The 19,085-nt window shown below is 29.4% G+C and overlaps 1 protein-coding gene across 6 annotated transcripts; it reads right to left on the bottom strand.

Annotated features, from left to right (window-relative positions):
* Positions 1-1,217: 1,217 nt before the first annotated feature.
* On the bottom strand, positions 1,218-17,903 carry LOC145190407 (kinase D-interacting substrate of 220 kDa B-like). 6 transcript variants are annotated; one of them, XM_090077935.1, is made up of 21 exons: positions 17,494-17,903; positions 16,531-16,583; positions 15,183-15,233; positions 13,408-13,516; positions 13,204-13,302; positions 12,911-13,009; positions 12,454-12,552; positions 12,274-12,372; positions 10,790-10,888; positions 9,137-9,235; positions 8,109-8,207; positions 7,906-8,004; positions 7,551-7,649; positions 6,793-6,891; positions 6,172-6,334; positions 5,370-5,531; positions 3,393-5,290; positions 3,219-3,278; positions 2,618-2,823; positions 2,200-2,300; positions 1,218-2,084 (listed from the first exon to the last, which is right to left on the bottom strand). In XM_090077935.1, the coding sequence occupies exons 4-21, from the start codon at positions 13,513-13,515 to the stop codon at positions 1,255-1,257; spliced, it is 4,518 nt and encodes a 1,505-aa protein (XP_089934061.1). In that variant the 5' UTR covers position 13,516; positions 15,183-15,233; positions 16,531-16,583; positions 17,494-17,903; the 3' UTR covers positions 1,218-1,254. The 6 variants fall into 6 exon arrangements, with proteins under 6 accessions (XP_089934061.1, XP_089934063.1, XP_089934062.1 ...); XM_090077937.1 differs by lacking the exon at positions 15,183-15,233 and having other exon boundaries at positions 17,494-17,748; XM_090077936.1 differs by lacking the exons at positions 16,531-16,583; positions 17,494-17,903 and adding an exon at positions 15,496-15,776.
* Positions 17,904-19,085: the final 1,182 nt, after the last annotated feature.

The raw sequence follows: 19,085 nt of genomic DNA, 5'->3' as shown, positions 1-19,085 counted from the left end.
AAACCAAATTAATTTCGGATTTAAACGTAAAACGTTTTGGAAGTAAACTTTTTACCGAGTTCAGATTTTCAGAAAAAGAATAAGCAAGTCTTTTTTGCGTTCAGATTTATACGTTGTAAACATTTAACAAAACAATCTAAGTTGGTCTCTATGTCAAAATTCATTGTCATCAACCGTTTTAAGATAAAGCTAAGTTCAAGTGAACAACACGGAAGAACTGAAGCTTTTGAGTTTGAATTTCTGATAAAATATTATTTACAACGTCGAAGATCAGCAGACATTTTGGCTAAAGTGTTCAATAAGTTATCGGGTCAATAAAAACTCGTTGCTTGGTATACTGGTATTTCAATTGTTCACTAAAACAGCCTTGATTGAAGACAACACAAATAAACTTCTGGCGCTCCTGGGGAAAAAGTCTTAAAAACACGAGTACCTGGATTTTTTTTTATACCATAAATGTTCTGCGTAGATTACTTAATAAGGCATCAAAAGTTTCATTTCATAATTAAATTGCGACCACTCACGGGAAACACGACAGTGACAAATTTCCACCTTTGAGGGAACCTTTTCAAAGTTTAAACCAATAGAATATTTAACAATTGAGCAATATGAATGTTATACTGAATTCATCACAAATCACGAACAAAGCAAGTATGGCGGTGTTGAGTTTTTTTGGTTTTACTGGTTGTTGACGAAGGAAAAGATTAAGCTTTATTTGTAAAACAACCACAGATGAGTTCAGCATGTAAAAATTACTGATTTAAATAATTAAATTCAATAGAAAGTAAACGTGGGGAGGATAATTATAGGATGCGGTATAAAGTTTACGGATATGCAATGTTGATTTAATTTTTACTGGATGAATACCATTAAAACACCTTTTACAACAAGCTTTGTTGGCCTATCACCACAGACTCAGTTGCGCAACGGTGATAATTCCAAAATCATATCACATGACCCTGACGTTTTTTCCCATGAGTAATTCAAACTTGAAACTGTTTTGAAAATAATTAAACTGTTATTGGAAATTTTAGGAAAGATGTTTTGAAATTTCATGAAATCGGGAACTTGAATGTGTTTAAAGCGATGTTTTAGAATGATTCAATTTTCTAAATAATTTTTATTTTAAAAAAATCACAAATGTAGATAATGAAAAAATAATAGTAATATACATTATGACAATTTCTTATTGTCGGGGGGTCCTGAAAAACTGAACATTTTAAGCGGAACCTTTTATCTTTTTGTTTAATCCTTTTAACATTTAGTTGTATTCTCCGCATTGTTCAGAGGAATACGGTCTCCAGTATCAGTTGATGAAGACGAAAAATGAGTTGACATGCTATGATATTTTGCAGCATACTTTAACGCTATCTTTCTATCTGATCCAAAAGACGGAGAGGACGAGTGACTCGTATCAATGTCGTCAATAAACTCAGAAGGCGGATCAACGGGCCAAACGTCAGACTGATCTAGCATGTAATCAGGAGGGAGCGGAACTTCAGATAGTGAAATAGGTCTGACAGCAGATTTATTTGCAGAAATTGTTAATATTTTGTTTTCATTTCTGTTAACATTTTGTCCGTTAACAGAACTCGAAGAAACAAAGTTTTCTCCACCGTACGAGACACGATCAGCAACGAGTACCGAGACACGAGTACCGAGTTGATCAATAATGTCATTCTTTGAATGACACGAATCTCTTGTTAAGGAACTTTCATATGTCTCTGGAGACAGAGGTCTGCTTGCATACTCAAGATTTATCGTAGGAACATCTGGATAATCTACAGAGTGCTGCCCATTCTCAGTAACCTTTATATTTTGCCTCTCTGGCAATGAGTTTTGTCTAAGGGCAAGTTTCACGTTATGATCAATATCAGTGCTTGCAAAACCAGAGTCTGCCGAAAGATGCCATCCGTTATCAACAACCCTAAATACCGTAGGAGTGTCATCTTGAGACATGATTTCCTCGTTTGCTATATCGTGCTTAAATTGCTTTCGAAACCGAGAATTCGGAGAACTCTTTAAGTAGGTGGCCGTCGTGTCTTTGTTCCTTACTGGTTCGAAATTAGAAGCAAAAATATGTCCTAAAATACAAAATTTAAGTACTTCTTTGTTAAAAATGAAATCTAAAATTACCGATAATATACGAGTAAGGTTGGTAAGATCTCTGATCATAATTAGGTCTTGATGAAAACTTACTTTTTGTGAAAGTTTCAGGTGATTGATCAAGTTTAAAAGATAATCGGCTTTCATCTAAAAAACTGTTATCATCGCTTAAAGCTCTCTGGTGTCCGGGGAACCTAATAAAAAGACAAAAATCAATTTAGATCCACGTGCTTCAAGATTTTAACATTTTGATAGTGTAAGTATTTTCTGAACTTGCAAATGTTAAAAGGGCGCAAAAGCTTCGACGACAATTTTTTTTTTTACAAACAGGTTTCTTTCGATTTTTATGAGCCTCAAGATTGTTATCGGGTCTCACATTTACCTACGTGCGTACACATTTACTTACGTGCGTACACATTTACCTACGTACGTACACATTTACTTACGTGCGTACACATTTACCTAGGTATGTGAGATGTCTAGTTCTGGATTACTATCATAAGATAAATACCTTGATGCATTTAAATTTTGATTTTTTGGAAGATTATGAAGGATCCACGTTTTAAAAAGTTGCCAATCACCAAATTTCATTTGCATTACGTCCCGAAGCTCATTTAAGTCGCACGTGGCCAGAACACGACCATTTATGTTATTGTCAAGAATACGTGTCTTATAAATAGGCAAAAGAAATTCATCCATGCCATCTATCTCAACAAGCTACAAAAGTAAATGGTTTTTCACTTAAAAGATTTTTAAAGTTCTAAATTTATAACATGTACTAAATTGAAATAAAAAAATATTTTTAGTAGTTTAAGACCATTTTTCGGGAGAACGGGGAGGAAAGTTTTGGCGTCAAAAAGATGCTGCTATGATTTTAAAAAACTATAGTTAAAATGAATACACTAAAATTATCTCGCATAAAAACCGCTAACCCGCTAAGACAGCTTACAAATTATTCAAATAAGGGGAGGGGTATCATTTAAATAGCATGTAAATGCAACACGCATAAAGGAATGCAAAAGAAACAATTTAAAAAAAAAAAAAAAAAAAAAGAGAATAAATATAACTCTAATAAAAGTAACAGGTAAAAGCCAACCAGCATTTTGAATTACCTGTGATGCAACATCCTTTACTGTCATTGATACAAGATGATGCTCATTATTTACGATGCTCTGAATTGCAAAGATATACACAAGATTACAGAAAGTAATCATAGTTAGAAAATTGTACTCAGCTTAAAAAAATGGATGATCATGGTCCCAATAAAAAAAAAAGAAACAAAAAACCTTGCAAGTTGAGGATGCACCGGAACACATCTTCGGTGAGTGGCTTTTAATTGCAAGCAAATACTCCAACATGACTTTCCGTATCATGGGATCAATATATATCATAAAGGGAGCAAAGATTCTAACATCTTCTACGGTTATTGAGGGTTTATGAGAACAAATAAAAGTGTCAAAGTAGCTGCTATCAGAATCGGAACCTAAGAATGTTGAAGGAATCGTAGGAATGCCATAACCAAATATTTCGTTCACTTGTCGAATTTTCATTCTCTCAGGTAAATTTAATTCCCCATCCAAACATAAAATGGTTATCCAGGTTGACTTACAAGGCCATTCATCGCAGAGCGCTACCCATATTGCAAGTCGTGTCCATTGAAACGGTATTTGAGCGTTGCGTAAAATTCTACCGTTAAGGGAGACAATATTCATGATACGTTTAACGTCGGTCAGCGTTCTAAACTCGTTATTTTTAAATAAGTAGGAGAGGTCATCGGCTATATTATCTAAGTTTTCCGTTGAGACTGCACAAACCGCATTATAGTCACTCTTGCACGGTGACGTCTCTTTAAAAGAAAGTTTTAGTGAGCGACTGGACAGAAGACGGGTATCTTCACGTTCACTAATCGTGCGATCTTCTCTGCTGCTAAGAGAGCGATCCACATTAATCAAGTCATTTGAAATTTGAAAACCGTCATTAAGATCCCATTCTAGATCATCTTGATTATCACCAGATATCATTCCTATTTGTCTTTGATACTCTGAAGGTAATATACCGTCTATTTTTATTTTAAATGGTTCTACTATAAAATACGGTAGATTAAATAAGTTCTTTAAAAAATCATACGGTATGTTCTCCGAACCACCTTCATAACTATGATCAGCAGTTTTTATTAGTAATCTAGGATCTACAGACATGATTAAAATAAAAGGATGGTTGGGATCACACAGCAAAATATTAAATAAATTTATTAAATGAAGCACTTTATCTTGCTCAAGAGTTTCAAGAAAATCGACATTCAAAATAATCCTAGTTTGGTGCCGCGCAAAGCCATCAACACACGCGATCATATCCGTGCATAGATCGATTTCTTGTTTTAAAACAGATACAAACGTTTCCTCTTGTATATTCGGTTGTTTAGACATAATCCGGATTCTTTTTTTGGTGGATAACACTAAACAGTAAATCATGAGCAAGGAGCGCAAGATGTAAACCAATATTGCACAGATCAAAACACAACAACAAGCGATTTGAATGGCAACAACTGCACTCGTGCCACGGACACCGGAAATTCCGAACAAGATGATACTTAACCACAAACAAAAAAGAACCCCTAGCGTAATAGTAAAGGAAGGAATGCAGCAGCAGGAAGTCTTCCATCGTAAAGCAACGTCCGCATTTGGCGGGTGAGATCGAATAGGACTAGCTTGAAAAATTCTGTAAAGTCTTGGAATGTAGATGCCTAGATCTTCTTCGATCGCATCGGTCAGTTCACTTGTCATGTTTACTAATGCACTAATCGGTGAATTACTCGATAATATTTTTTGAGAGAGGTCTATAGTTATAATATGAACAGGTAGCATAGAACGAACCGATGATGTAGAAGCGGGCAGACAATAAACTATCTTTAGGAACCACATGCTTCTGTTAAAGAAATTTGTAAGCAACATTCCACAATAATTTATTCGATTATTAGAACTCAACAAAGCCATCCGAACGAATGCTAATAATGCAAGAGCGAGCACAACAATTACAATAGCGGTCGCAATCGCATCGATCCACGTAAAGGCGATCCAAATAAACATTCCAATGGTTGTTGCAGTCATTATGATAAACATAACAACAGACATAGTGAACAAAAAAGCAGGTGTTATTTCATTCTGACGGTGTTGTTCCATAAGATCTATAAAAGAGAACACAAAATAACACACACACACAAAAACTCTAAAAGAAAGAAGAAAAAAGGAAGGAATCCCACTTACTCATAAGTTTTTGTGCGTACTGAGATTTACCGCTTTCCCATTTTGAGAACAAACCCACGCTAAGAGGAACAGTTAACGAAGGCTCGACGAAAAAGTCAGCTAAAGTTGCTAAGAAAACGCTGTTCTGATCCATCTTAGTAATACCATCACATTCAATGGAGACTGAAAGAAAAAAAAGTCGATTAAAAATCTATCGCCACCAAAACCTTTATAAAACACAATTTTTTACACAGCAGCGACTTCTTGAATTGCGCATCTTTTAAAATACTCCGAGCAAGAAAAGACCTGAGAGTTCACGTAGCGCACTTGTTTTATCATTTATTTTGAACGCGAACGATGTTAAGATTGAATGGACGGTGTGAGCATTCAACTTAACCATGGTTTCATTCATTTTATCAACCCTTTTAATTAAATAAACGAGCGATTTCATCAATAATACGCAATCAAAAATTTACAACTACCAGTTGCAAAAAACACATTTTATTTTATTTTTTTCAAATAAAAAAAAAAAATCGCAAAAAAAGTCTACAGTTAAAAAACAAGTGACATACAAATTTTTTTTTTTAAAAAAAAAAAAGACAAAAAAAAAAAAGAATTTGGGAAGCAAAATGAAAAATTCTTGACGATGAAAAAAAATTCTATCCTATGCGTTTTATTTTAAAAAAATGCAATTAAAATAAATTAGCGAAGAGCGGATGGGACGGAAAGGAAGTGAAAGTGATCCATAATTATATTTTTAATTATAGTTTTGTACTTTTCATTTACATAAAAAGTTTCAAAAAAATTTAAAAAAAATTTTTACCTCCTGACTTCGTTATGTTCGTTTGATTCGATATATCTATCGCTACTTCGCTAGTGGTAATGTTGAGGTTTAACGTTTCGTTTTTAGGGGTATCTTTGACCAGAATTTCGCACATGCTGTAATGCCTATTGCGGACCGCAATGTGAAGAGGTGTATCTCCTTTCTAAACAGTAATTCGCATTATCTGAAAAGTACCTGCAGACGTTGAAACAGATGGAGAAATGTTTAAATTCTTTCAAGCACCCAAATTTCAATGAGTTCAAATTTCTGAAGAATATTTATGGATTTAACATGAACTTATCTTTGTGTGGTAAATTTCAAGGTTCAATTAAAAGAAAAGAAACACTCAGCCAAAAATACCTTTCAGAAAAATTTCGCTTAGACTTAATTCGAAAACCTTAGAAACATTTTGAAAAAGATTGAAACCTATTTTTTGAATTAACACCGAAATGTTGGAAAGTTGCGTCAGCTTATTAGAGAAAAAAGAACCTGATATTTCGCTAAGAAATTTATGTTGAACCAAAAAAAAAGAGTCCAAAAAACGTAAAGAATCGCAAGGATTTATTCTACTATCAAATGTATGGATACTAATGTTACAACATGCACATTTTATGACTGTACCTTGTCGGTTGCATTCGAATCAGCACCTTTGGTTAGAAGAACTCTGGCGCATTCCGTGTGTTTTTTCTTTGCAGCTCGAATCAACGGCGTTTCTCCTTCCTTTAAAAAAATGGGAACAGGTGGCTCTTTTTAAAAGGTTATAGTTTAGGATAGCTTAAAAAATCCTGAAAAATGTATTGGTCTAGCTGTTAGAAAAAAAAATGCCTGAAAGAAATTTTACAAAGTGTGCTACATTAAAAGAATAAAACTGTTTCATTCTGTTAAAATATTAAAACTTAATTTCAGATATCTTTTTAGATGTAAATTATCATTTCATCATATCAGCCATTGATGTAAGACAATACTTACCTTTGGCCAATAACCTATGAAGAGAAAAATGCTTGATGCAGAATATAAATGATGCTTAACCCATAAAATTCAAACAAATTTCAATATGAGAATACAAGCTACATGTTTCAGCAAATTTAAAAAAAGCTTTTTGTAAAACTCATTAACAATAGATTTGCTTTTTAGCTCAGGGAATTACAAAAACTCTCGGAAAAAGACTTTTGCTTTCCAGACAATATATTATTTGTAATGAGACTGTTTCTCACAGAACGGTTTTAATGTTAGCAAAAATTCATCTGTTTTTAAAACTTAACTAAGAAAGGGACTACTTGCTTAGCTTCAAATAGTTTAGTGCAGTTTTATCAAAATTTTCAAGCTGTAAAAAAAAAAAAGTAATAAATTTTTAAGATTTAAAACAAATGATCACTGACTCGGTCTTGATGATTGAAATTGGCTCCATTGTTTATTAGTTCAGTAACAACATTCAAATGGCCTTGCTCCACAGCATGACAAAGAGCAGTTTTCTTCTCCTATTAAAAAAAAAGCCTTTACTGGCTGTTTTAACTTTTATGTTAAAATGAAATGTAAAAAGGGTTTAAAACAAAAAATTTCAAAAGTTTTAAAGAAATCTTTAAAAAATCCACAAAACATAGTAAACTGACTTTAAAATAATTTTCTAAAGAAAATATGAAATCCTTTTAAAATCAGAAAATATGAAATTATCTGCATATAGCTTGAAATAAACAAGAAAAAAAGAAAAAGATCACCTAAAACAATTATTCTTACATTATCTGTCACATCAACCTTTGCATTAGCTGCAAGCAAAATTTTGATTGTAGTAACATGTCCCTCTTTTGCAGCCAATATCAACGGTGTATCTCCATTCTAAAAAATCAACAAAGTTGTTCATATTTTCTATAAAATAATTTTAAATACTTCAAAATAAATCACAAATATGTTAAGTAAACATAAAAGGATTTTGTATGTACTTTATCTGGCATATTTATTTGAGCACCGGCTTCTAAAAGCTTTGATACAATATCAGAAAAACCCTCCTTTGCTGACCAAGATAAAGCTGACCTTCCATCCTAAAAAGTAATTTAAACTTGTGTCAAAAAGTCATCAACATCAAGATATCTTGGCTTTTCTTAAATAGAGAGTAAGCTTGCACCACATTGCACAACAGTCAAAAAAATTGTCAAAAGTGCCAAAGCTTTAAAAACCTTCCAAGCAGTTTTAAAAACACAAAAATTAAAAGAATCTGAGCGCCATTTAAGCCATTTTTTCATTATTTAAAAGTGTTTATTTTTTTAGTAATGTTCAATATGCAATTTCAGTTTTTTATAATTTTTTTCACAATTTCATTCATAATTTCAGATTGGGATCTGTTCAAAGAAAAGTTTTAATATTTGTTTAGCGTATGCTTTTTTAAAATTTATTTCTGATAAAAAACACAATATTTAAAAACAAAACTAAAAAAATCATTTTTTGAAATGAATTTACAACTCCTAATATTTATAAAACAATAAAAATTTTAATTAACTTTGAAAAAACTACATTTTATAGCTGAGAATTTATATTTTTAATACATATACAAATACATATATTTTTTTTATATGCCTAAGAATTGTCCCTTAAACGATCAATGTTCAAGGAATATGAACTTAGTTCAACTTTTAAGTTCAAATCAATATGAAGAGCACATAATCAAATACTTTCTTCAATAACAAATTCGTCTCTTTTAATTTGTGGCATTATCAAAAAATTAATTTTAAAAATCTTTTATAAAAAGCAACAAGAATCAGCTGATAATTTTCAATGACAGCTGATACAATCTTTTGCAGATCAAAAAACCCAAGTTTTACAAAAGACCAACTCCTAATAGGAGAGTAAAAAATAATTGGGGCTCAAAAAGATTGCTAACTCCATGCTGAAATTCTGTTCAGACTATAAAAAACAATTTATTTTAATCATAGAAAGGTAACACAAAGCAAAGGAGCACAAATGTGTTTTATACCTGATCAATAGCATTGACATTTGAATTTTTTTCCAACAAAAGTGCAACCATATCTGTAAAACCTCCCTTTGATGCCATTATAAGAGGAGTCCATCGATGCTGGAACAAAAAATGAACAGAAAGTAAAAAAAAGATTAAGAATACAATGTTTTTTTGATTTTTCAAAAATAAAAAATTGATTGTACATTTTTACTACTGTTGTGGATGCCATTTTCCCTTTATTTTGGACCAGTTTTCTGATATGGAGATTATTTAAAATTTAGCTAATAAAGTTCTATCTTTGTTTTATGGGTCATCTGAAGCATTCTTTATAAATGAACCTTGTAAAAAATTGAAAGTTTTACATTTTACATCTAAAGTAAAAACATCTGCTTTGAGTCATTTACTTATTTACTTAGGCATGCAGTGACCAGCTTCACAAATACTTTTAAAGATCCAGGGGGCTCATCAAGAATGAGAAAACATTTTTTCAGCAGCAATAAAAATGGATGATAAGATTTTTCTCACCTCATCACTGAGCCTGCTCATTTGGTCATTGTCAGAAGCATTGTTATCACTCTGCAACTCAGATGCATACGAAGATAAACTCATTACAGGAAAAACAAAGCTTATCAAATCTTTTCAGAGTAAATTTAATGTAAATGTCATTTATTTGTTAAAATAAAACTCTTTTTTCTTTGACTTCAACAAATCTTTTTGGTAAATAAATTTTTTTTGTACATTTTTTATCCATTTTTAGATGATCATCTATACCTATATATATATACACACATCTACTTTGTAAATTCATATATTAAGCCATTCCCACTGAAAATCTAAGTTATTGTGATGTCATAATCTTCATTACAATAACTTAACATTTAAAAAATCCATGTAAATCTCCTATAAACATAAAAATCCTGCTAGAGCATAACAGACATGTTTAAATGCATAAAACAAAAGGAATTTAAATGACAAAAATCAACAACTTTAATGGCTAATTAAAACTATTGTACTATCAAATGCACAACAATAAGAATGTCATTAGGAACACTTCTTATAAAAACTTATTATTAAAAGAATTTATACATTAAAGCTAAAATTTTTAATAAATTTATTTCAAGAAAATCTAGTTGATCTAGAATTTAAGTAAAGTATAGATATTAGTAGAATGTAAGTAAAACATAGATGTTAATAGAACAGCAATAAAATTATTAAAACTATTTTTGGAAACAAACAAAGAATATTGGACAAAATTGCTATAATTAATTTTAACAACTTAAATTTAACTTTTAATATTTAAAGTCTTCAAGATTATTTTCATGCAAATTATGATTTTTTTTTTTTTTTTTTGCTCTTCATGAGCATTTATATGTTCTTTATAATTTATAACACTTTAATTATCTCATTAGATGTCTTTTTACAAATGGATAACCTTATGAATCCCAAGAATCTATATATAACCAGATATAAACAACTTAACAGGATACACTTATATTGTTGTAAACTTAAGCATAATTAAATGACGCCATTGTTGTTAAAACTGTCAATCAAAATGCTGACAATCTTAATTAAGTTAAACTTCTAATGCTGTTTCCATTGCTGCATAATATTTATAAAACATAAAGAAAGATCATAAAAATTTTTCACAAAACATTTTTTTTCATAACTTACTGTTCCAGCAACATTGCAGCTGGCTCCTTCTGATATTAAAATCTTTGCAACTTCTAAATGACCTTTGCGACAAGCCCATATCAAAGCTGAAGTCCCATACTAAAATGAAACTATTTATGAAGTTTAAATGCCAAAATATGCAATAAGCAAATTCAATCAAAATGTATAGAATCAGAAGTATAAAATCAATTTTTAAAACAAATATAATATTATGAAATATGAATCATTAAGCTATTTTTTGCTAAATAAAGTTAATTTGTTATTCAATTAAGTTATTTTTTGTTAAATCTCCTTCATTTTACTGAAATATTGAAAATATCTATGTTATAAATATTTTTGGTATTTACATTCATTTTAGAGGAAATTATAGGTTTACAATTTCCAGCACATTTTCTGGAAAAGAGAGTGAAAACAGAAGGTTTTTGGTATCTTCCTCGGTGAGATATCAAAAACATCTGTTAGACTTGGTTGTGCTTTCTAAGCTAATGCACTGAGAGATGAGTCATATTCTAAATAACTTTAGAATTTAAGATCTTTCAGAGGAGCATCCCTATAAGATCTTTCAGAAGAGCATCCCTAGTTGCCAGAATCTTTTTTTCTGTTTGTTCATTTCACAAAAATCAATGTGTGTACTTGATTCATATTTTATGGCCTTAGAAATTACACAAATAAGTTAGAATTTATCAATGAGCTTAATTCTTGGTTAGGTAGCATTTAAACAATTAATTGACATGAATGTGGCATGGAGTACACAATGTTGATAAGGTGCAAATTTAATTTTTTTTTTCAAGCATTTTTCATCTTATAGAAATCTTCTTTGTTTACTGGGTTTCTACCTCCTGGGAATCCAAATGTGTGGTGGTAACAGCTGGGAATCCAAATGTGTAGTGGTAACAGCTAGGAATCCAAATGTGTGGTGGTAACAGCTGGGAATCCAAATGTGTGGTGGTAACAGCTGGGAATCCAAATGTGTGGTGGTAACAGCTGGGAATCCAAACATGTGTTAGTAACAGCTGGAACCAAATTATTTAGAGAAGGTCTTTTTAGTAATCCATAGCTTATTTGTTTTTGATCAACTGAAGTGTTTTGCAGAAAATGTTATTTTAATTTCCCATGTTAATTATTTGAAAGAAAAAATATTTCCAAAAAAAATACACATTGATGTTAACAGGAAATTTTCATTAAAAAGCAAACAAATAGTTTTACAAATCTTTACCTAAGATTTGTAGATTTTTCATTTTTTACTAATACTTTTTGAAATAAAATAACTTTGGAGGTTTTTGTGATTAACTTTTTCATAATACTTTCTGTGCAAGTTTCAGCTTTTTATTGAACAAACAGTAAGAAAGCTTTAACAAAAAAGGTAAAGAATCATTCCCTAAAAATTTCCTGCTATAAAAATGCATTTTAGTTAAAAGTTTCCAATTATTTACTTGTTAATAAGTAGCAAATGCATGCAGAAATTAAAAATAAAATTTTTTTACTTTATCAGCAACTTCAACCCTTGCACCATGTTGAACTAGTACTCGTACAACTTCAGAGTGACCTCGCCCTGATGCCCAAATTAAAGCAGTCATGGAATACTAAAGTTATTGTAATCTTACAGTTACAAACAACAACTAAATCTAAAAGTTTAAAAAATAAATCTGCAAAACAAAACACACTTGTCCTCGCTCATTTGGATTAGCACCATGGGACAGTAGCAGGCGAACAACTTCTGTATTTCCTTTGTAGGATGCCCAGACTAATGGTGTCCAACTTCCCTACATGTATAAAAATAAAACTTCATGAGAAATTAGTTAATACTTACTAAAAGCTTAAGTATTTTTTAGAGTAACTACACTAAAAGACACTAGAGAATAAAAATATTCTGGAATTAAAAATATACTTTTGAATTTTATTTTTACCCTCAAACTGTTTCTCTATATTAGGACAACTAGCAATTTGATTATGTTATTTATTTTTTTTAGCTAAATGTTTATTATAAACATTTAACTAAAAAAAGCATATCAAACTATTATTGGCACCAGTGATCAATAAACATTTATATTTTGTAAAAGTTATTGAAATTGAGAAAGGTAAAAATCAGTTTATTCAACATTAAAAGAGAATAATGCAAACCAAATCAGTAATGTTCAACTTTGCACCATGATTAAGAAGAAGAGCAACAATATCAGTGGAGCCTTGTTTTGCTGCCGCTATTAATGCTGTCCAGCCATCCTAAAATATAAAACCTGATAGTAAAGATTTAAAAACAGCAATAATTTTTTTACATCAAGTTTATTATTTATTTTCAAAATAACTTAAACCTTTAACTGAAAGGGTTCCAAAAATACAAAAGACGTCAAAATTTATTTCAATTCATGTACTTAGAGCATTTAAACCAAGATCACACGTGAAAAAGAATTCTTTACCTCATCTCTAATGTTCACATCAACATCATGATTAAGTAGTTCTTGAACAATATCTAAAAACCCTTTCTCTGCAGATAAAATTAGTGCAGTTTGACCATTCTATGAATATAAAATACACAATATGAAAAAAAAAGTGCAAAGCAGTGATAAAGTAAAGAGAATTTGTAACTTAATCAGATAATAATATAAAAATAGATTTCATACTGTGTTTTGTTGGTTTAAATTTACATTTTTTAAAATACACTTTAAAACGTCTGAGAGGTTTCCACATTCCACAGCCTTAAACAACTGAGTTTGAGCTTCCTCCTCCATTCTGCAAAATGAAAAGAAAAAAAACATATGTATATATACTTTCATTTTTAGGTATTTGCAATATGAAAATAAAATGTCTAAAATGAGAGAACTTTTGCATTTTGAAACCCCCAAGCTCATAACATTGTTGCTCTGTTCATTTTCTAAAGTTTGTTGAAAAGGATGTCTCTACAAAGTCTCTAATAAAGCATATTGTAAAAATTTATTGTTCCATGTCAATTTCTGGCCAAGTTAACTGATCCAAAGTTTACTTTAATTTTTATTTACAAAGGTAAAATTTACTACTCTAATACCTTAACATACGTACAGTACATATTCAGTTATTTTACATGCATATTAATTTATTCAATATTTACTTAGGAAGAAGATTGTATAGAAGTCAGGAAGAAGAAGCTGAGGAATGGTTGAATGAAGTTTATCCCAAAATTATGCCTGGCTACTATATATTTAAACTAAAAAATGCTGTATATTTTCTTACATATTTATTCGATGATAGTTTAGAAAGCACAACATCAGCAACAAACTGGTGGAAAGTGATAGAAACAATGGAATCTAACTGCCTGCAAATTTTGCGAGATTTTTATGGCAGTTGCTTACTTGTCCAGTTAGTTCTGGATCCATTGAAAGAGTTTCCTCATTGTTTGCCATTATTTGAAGCAAAATTAGAAATTATTTAAGAAGAGAAAAAGCCAAAATGCTTGTACAAATTTACAGACATTTAAGATCAATATGCACAAATGTTGATGACTAAATTGTTTAGTGACTTTGTTTTAGATTTTTAAGTTTGAATATTACTATTCCAAGTAAAAAAAAGTCTTATTTATGAAATATAACACCAAACTCCTTATTTTGTTAACATTAGAACAATTGTTGAGCAGGATCTAATCATAAGTGTTAATAGAAATAGATTTATGAATGAAAAAATTGTAAATAAAAACTTTGAAACCAAAAACCCAGTAGGTTGGGTTTTTGGTAGATTTTTGCTCTTGGGTTTTTGGGTGGGTACCAACCCTGCTTCTAGCTATTTGAAAGAACACAACTTTATCATGATTTTTGTTTGGTTTTAGTTTATGACAACTAAACTTTGGCTTATCATGACAAAATAGTCAATCAAATATTAATTAGTAAAATAGTTTTGATTTACAGTTCGTTTGAGAAGAAATTAGAGCAGACATCAATTTAAAACTTTGTGTATCTTTTTCTTTAAATTTTTTTTTCTTATATTTACTTAATAAAACTGAGTTAATAAAAAAGTAATGAAAAACTTTTAAATGATTTATTTCTTGTGTCATGGAAGAAAAAGAGTATGCCTTTATCTAGTATGGTTACTTCTTTATGTTTAAAAAAAAAAAGAATGACAAAAAATCCTAATATCTTTTTATTATTTGGTTTGCAATTATAAAATATTAGAAGTCTATAATAAACATTTGTAATAAACCTGTCTAAAAATATTGCATGAGTTTTCAAACAGAAGATTAGAATGAGTCAAAAAAAAAATCTTTTCTTTAAGTATTACTCATTATTTTCACAAACTGTTTGTTCGTTTTTAAATGATTTCAACCAGAATTTTAAGCAGAACAAGTTTTTGCATATCTTAAATGATACTTAATAGAAATTAAAACCATGTAAAAATTAGGAAAAAAAATAAAGAAAAAAACTCAACATACAGCTTTTGAAATTTCTACTGTTGGCGAATATGTAACTTAAAAATTGCAAAGCTGAAATAAAATAAAAATATGATAAAAAAAATAATTGAAAAAAAAAAATATTGCTTAATAAACATGTGTGCAAAGCAAAAAAAAAAAATTTTTGTTCAATTTCAGCGGTGAAAAAGAATATTAAATTAGTTTATAGGAGATTTTACATGACCACAATCAAATAAGGTCACAATATGCACCACAATACCTTCTCAATATTTTTTTAGCTAAGAAGATTAACAAAATAATTGTCTTTGTATTTTGTGCAACTATAAAAACTTACACAAAATTTTAAGCATTTGTTTAACTACAGCTTTTCCATTTCAATCATGAATTTGAAGCTCCATCTTAAATTTTGTAAGTTTTTTTTTTTTTTTTTTTTTAATTATCTTCTTGATATTCACTTGCATTGAAAATCTGACACTAGTTTTTCTCTTTTAGCATTTTTTTTTTGAACAAATATATTAAAGTTTTAATTAACAAGGTTTTACATGGAATAAAAAGCAACTGTGAAGCTTTTGAAATCTCTCAGTTTAAGTATAAAATACACATACAAAATAAGCTAAATCAGTAAAGAAAGTTATCTATTTATAAGATGCAATAAATAATTAATCTCTTTAAAGCAATATTCTAATTCACAGCTACTATTCATGATTAATAAAGCTGAAGGATACATTATGTGTTGTACAAATGAACCTTTGAACTATTTTTATTTAAAAAAAAAAAAAAAAAAAACACACAAAAATGAAGAGAAATTTGATAAATAATTTAGAAGAGAATTATACATTTACTTATTAGAGTTAAATCAATATCTTTCTTTTCTTTTAAATTAACAAGACAGACAGCAAGACAGATAGCAAGATATTCAAAAACTTTCTAAGTATTTTACTACAAAAACCCTTTTAAACAAATATTTGTCAGAAAAGTTTTAAAAAAATTGAGTTCAATTAAAACAAAATTAAAAGTAATTTCACCATAGCTACAGTGAAATTAAGTGACAAATACATTCAAGAATTCACAATTATATATGAAATAAGAAAGAAAGCTTAGTAAGCACTTAATAAGCAAGTTGCTTTTCAAAATTTATAATTGAGCATTTCAAAAAGGCATGTGAAATATTTGTGACTGTAATGTGAATGGTAAAAAACATTCTCGAAAAAAAGTATTTTTAGAATGTTTTTAAACATCTATACTACAGTAACATATCTCAATGATTCGTAACAATAATTTCTTAGAAATCATTTAATGCAAATCAAAAAATCAAATGAAGAATTAACATTTTGAAACAGCTAAAACATTTTAAAACAACAAAACTTACTGTAAGTAATACTACTCCAATGACACATATCCTTTGATAATGAAGCTTGCTTCCTAATATGTATAATATCATATACATTAATTTCTATTACATTTATATATTACTACATTATATTTACTTTAAATAATCATTTAACAAAATAAATAAAATCAATATTATTATTAATTGAGTTAATATATAAGTTAAGCTTTTGAAGTTTTGTAACAGTTTTTAAAAATCTATTTATACTTAAAAAAGATTCTCATAAATTTCACATTAGGATATAACTGATTCTTAGCAATTTTCCACATCCAGTAATAATCCAAATATTAATTTTGGAAGAGATTTCTAAATATCTAAATAAAAATTTTCTGAAGAAATAAACTCTATATAAATATATATAAATATATAAATATATAAATATATATAAATATATAAATCTTGGTAGTCAAGAAACATTAAAAAAACCGCATTTATCATAAACAAACAGTTATGAACATTTTTGTAGTGTAAAACGTATGAATTATTTTTCAGTTTTAAAAACTTTAGTAATATGATTTTGAGCTCTATTTTATTTAATTCAAAATTTTTATTTCAATATTCATTTAACAAAGATTTTATTTTTAAAGTTGATAAAGTAAAAAGTACTTAAACAAAATAAACTAACATTTTTTGTCTTTTTAATCAATTTTGTTTGCATTGCCAACTAAAACCTATTTACATAACAATAACATACAAAAATATTCTTTTAACTTGATTTAAAAAATGTTTATAAAATGTTCTTAAAAACAAGTTTTTTTTCTTTGTCACAATTAATTGGATTTTTGGTTTTTTTTTACATTTTTGCTAACTATAAACTGTGTACATTCACCCTATAAAGGTGTTCTGGACACGAGTCAGCTTAATTGATAAATAGATTAAAAAAGTGGCCAGCACAAAGATAAATAAGTGGCCAGCACAGAGTTTTTAAGAAGTCGAGCCTACCAGTCACAGGTACTGCTAGAGATCAGTTTTTTAAGTTCCATTTCCATCAGTTGATCATTTCATCTCTTATAACAGAGCCTAACTTTTAGAACTGAGAAGATTTTATGCATTTTTAAACAGAATGTTGCATCTGCTATCCATTTTACAGCCCAAGCCATTTCAAACTTTATATAGAATTCCTAGCTCAAAAAATATGATCACGTCATACATAGAGTTTTCAGCTGTTTTGTTTACGTTCTAACTTGTTACGAAGGCGTCGGTTTAAGTGATCATGAAGAGTTGAAAAAGACGAGTTTAGCCTGAGAAAGAGCTAAAGATACATTCATAGACTATAGTTCCAGCTTAAATATGTTTGGTGAAAAATTACCACTTTAGACTCATACTTTTTTATCTATAACTTTTTCCAAATTGAGAAAATCGAGTTAAAGTTTTTTCACATGAGGCGACTTGATTATTTGACAAATCCAAAAAACAAATCCAAAAAACACTCCAAATCTTGAAACTAAAAAGAATGACAAAAATTATGTAATGCAATTTTTCATGGTTTAGGAATAGGAACAATATAGATTTAGTATGTTACATATATTTAATATAGTAATTTTTTTTTGTTAAGTTTTATAGGGTGGAACAACTGTTGAGTTATACTATTTGGAGAGGGGGGGGGGGGGTTGAGGATCTGGCGCTAATATAATTGTGCATCATGATTCAAGTGGTTTGATAGAAATCCAGTTTTTTAAATGACCTGAAAAATTTTAAAAATCGGAAATAAGCCTTTTTCCAAAATAAGCCCTTTTCTTTTGTGCTTAATCTTGTGTTTCGAATTTCTATTTCAAACTTCCGTTTGAAATGTCGAGGTTAACTTTATTAGACAGCAAGTTTAATCACATTTTTCAGCATAATTTTTTTCTTACTTATAGAAACTTAACCAAAACGCATAACAACAAGATTTCATGCAGCGTGGGATTCAATGAATTATTTAACAAATGTTTGATATGTTTTCAGTAGTAATTTTTTTGTTACGTTTTATAGGCTGGTACAACTGTTGAGTTACACTAACTTTGAGAGGGAAGGGAGGGTCTGGGACTAATACAAGTGAAAAAAGTTCAGTTTTTTTAAAGTTAGGGCATTAGAGATAAAATATTATTGATGATGGAATCATTAACATGCTACTTTCCTTGATGTTTGCAATGAATTATTTAAAAAGTACATACAAAGCTATGTATTTATTGATACAAAGAAAAATGTATGAAACAAAATGTGTTGAGCAATTAAATTTGATTAAATTTTTTGAGTTAAGTTTAAAAACAGTTAAAAACAGCGACAGCAGATTGTAACAAGCATAATTAATAATGGAGCGTAACCGGCAAATGTGTCATCAGGTGCAATGCGATTCATGGGGTTTATTGAAACGTATTCACATTCAGCATGATATTATTTCTACTTGAGCACTTACAGTAAGATAAAAATTTACAGGTTAATTTAAAAAAATAAAGTTATGTGGTTAAAAAAAAAAGCGACATGTTAAAGATCTAAGTAAATTTAAACAAAAATATTTAGGGTGTCCACGGTTCGTTTTTTTAAGCCAATAATAA

This window comes from Hydra viridissima, unplaced genomic scaffold, assembly GCF_058129835.1.
Source record: "Hydra viridissima isolate aposymbiotic clone 2 unplaced genomic scaffold, HvirCarnegie_v1 scaffold_2, whole genome shotgun sequence".
Lineage (NCBI taxonomy): Eukaryota > Metazoa > Cnidaria > Hydrozoa > Anthoathecata > Hydridae > Hydra > Hydra viridissima.
The sequence above is the reverse complement of the archived record's forward strand: the minus strand, read 5'-3'. Positions and strand labels throughout refer to the sequence as shown.

Coding starts and splice junctions, on each gene's coding strand:
- LOC145190407 (XM_090077935.1), bottom strand. CDS start 13,515: ATGGAGGAGGAAGCTCAAACTCAGTTGTTTAAGGCTGTGGAATGTGGA. Junction 9,236..10,789: donor GCTGCAATGTTGCTGGAACA/GTAAGTTATGAA, acceptor TTTTTGTTCCAG/CATCGATGGACTCCTCTTAT. Junction 5,532..6,171: donor GAACATAACGAAGTCAGGAG/GTAAAAATTTTT, acceptor TTTTTCTTTCAG/TCTCCATTGAATGTGATGGT.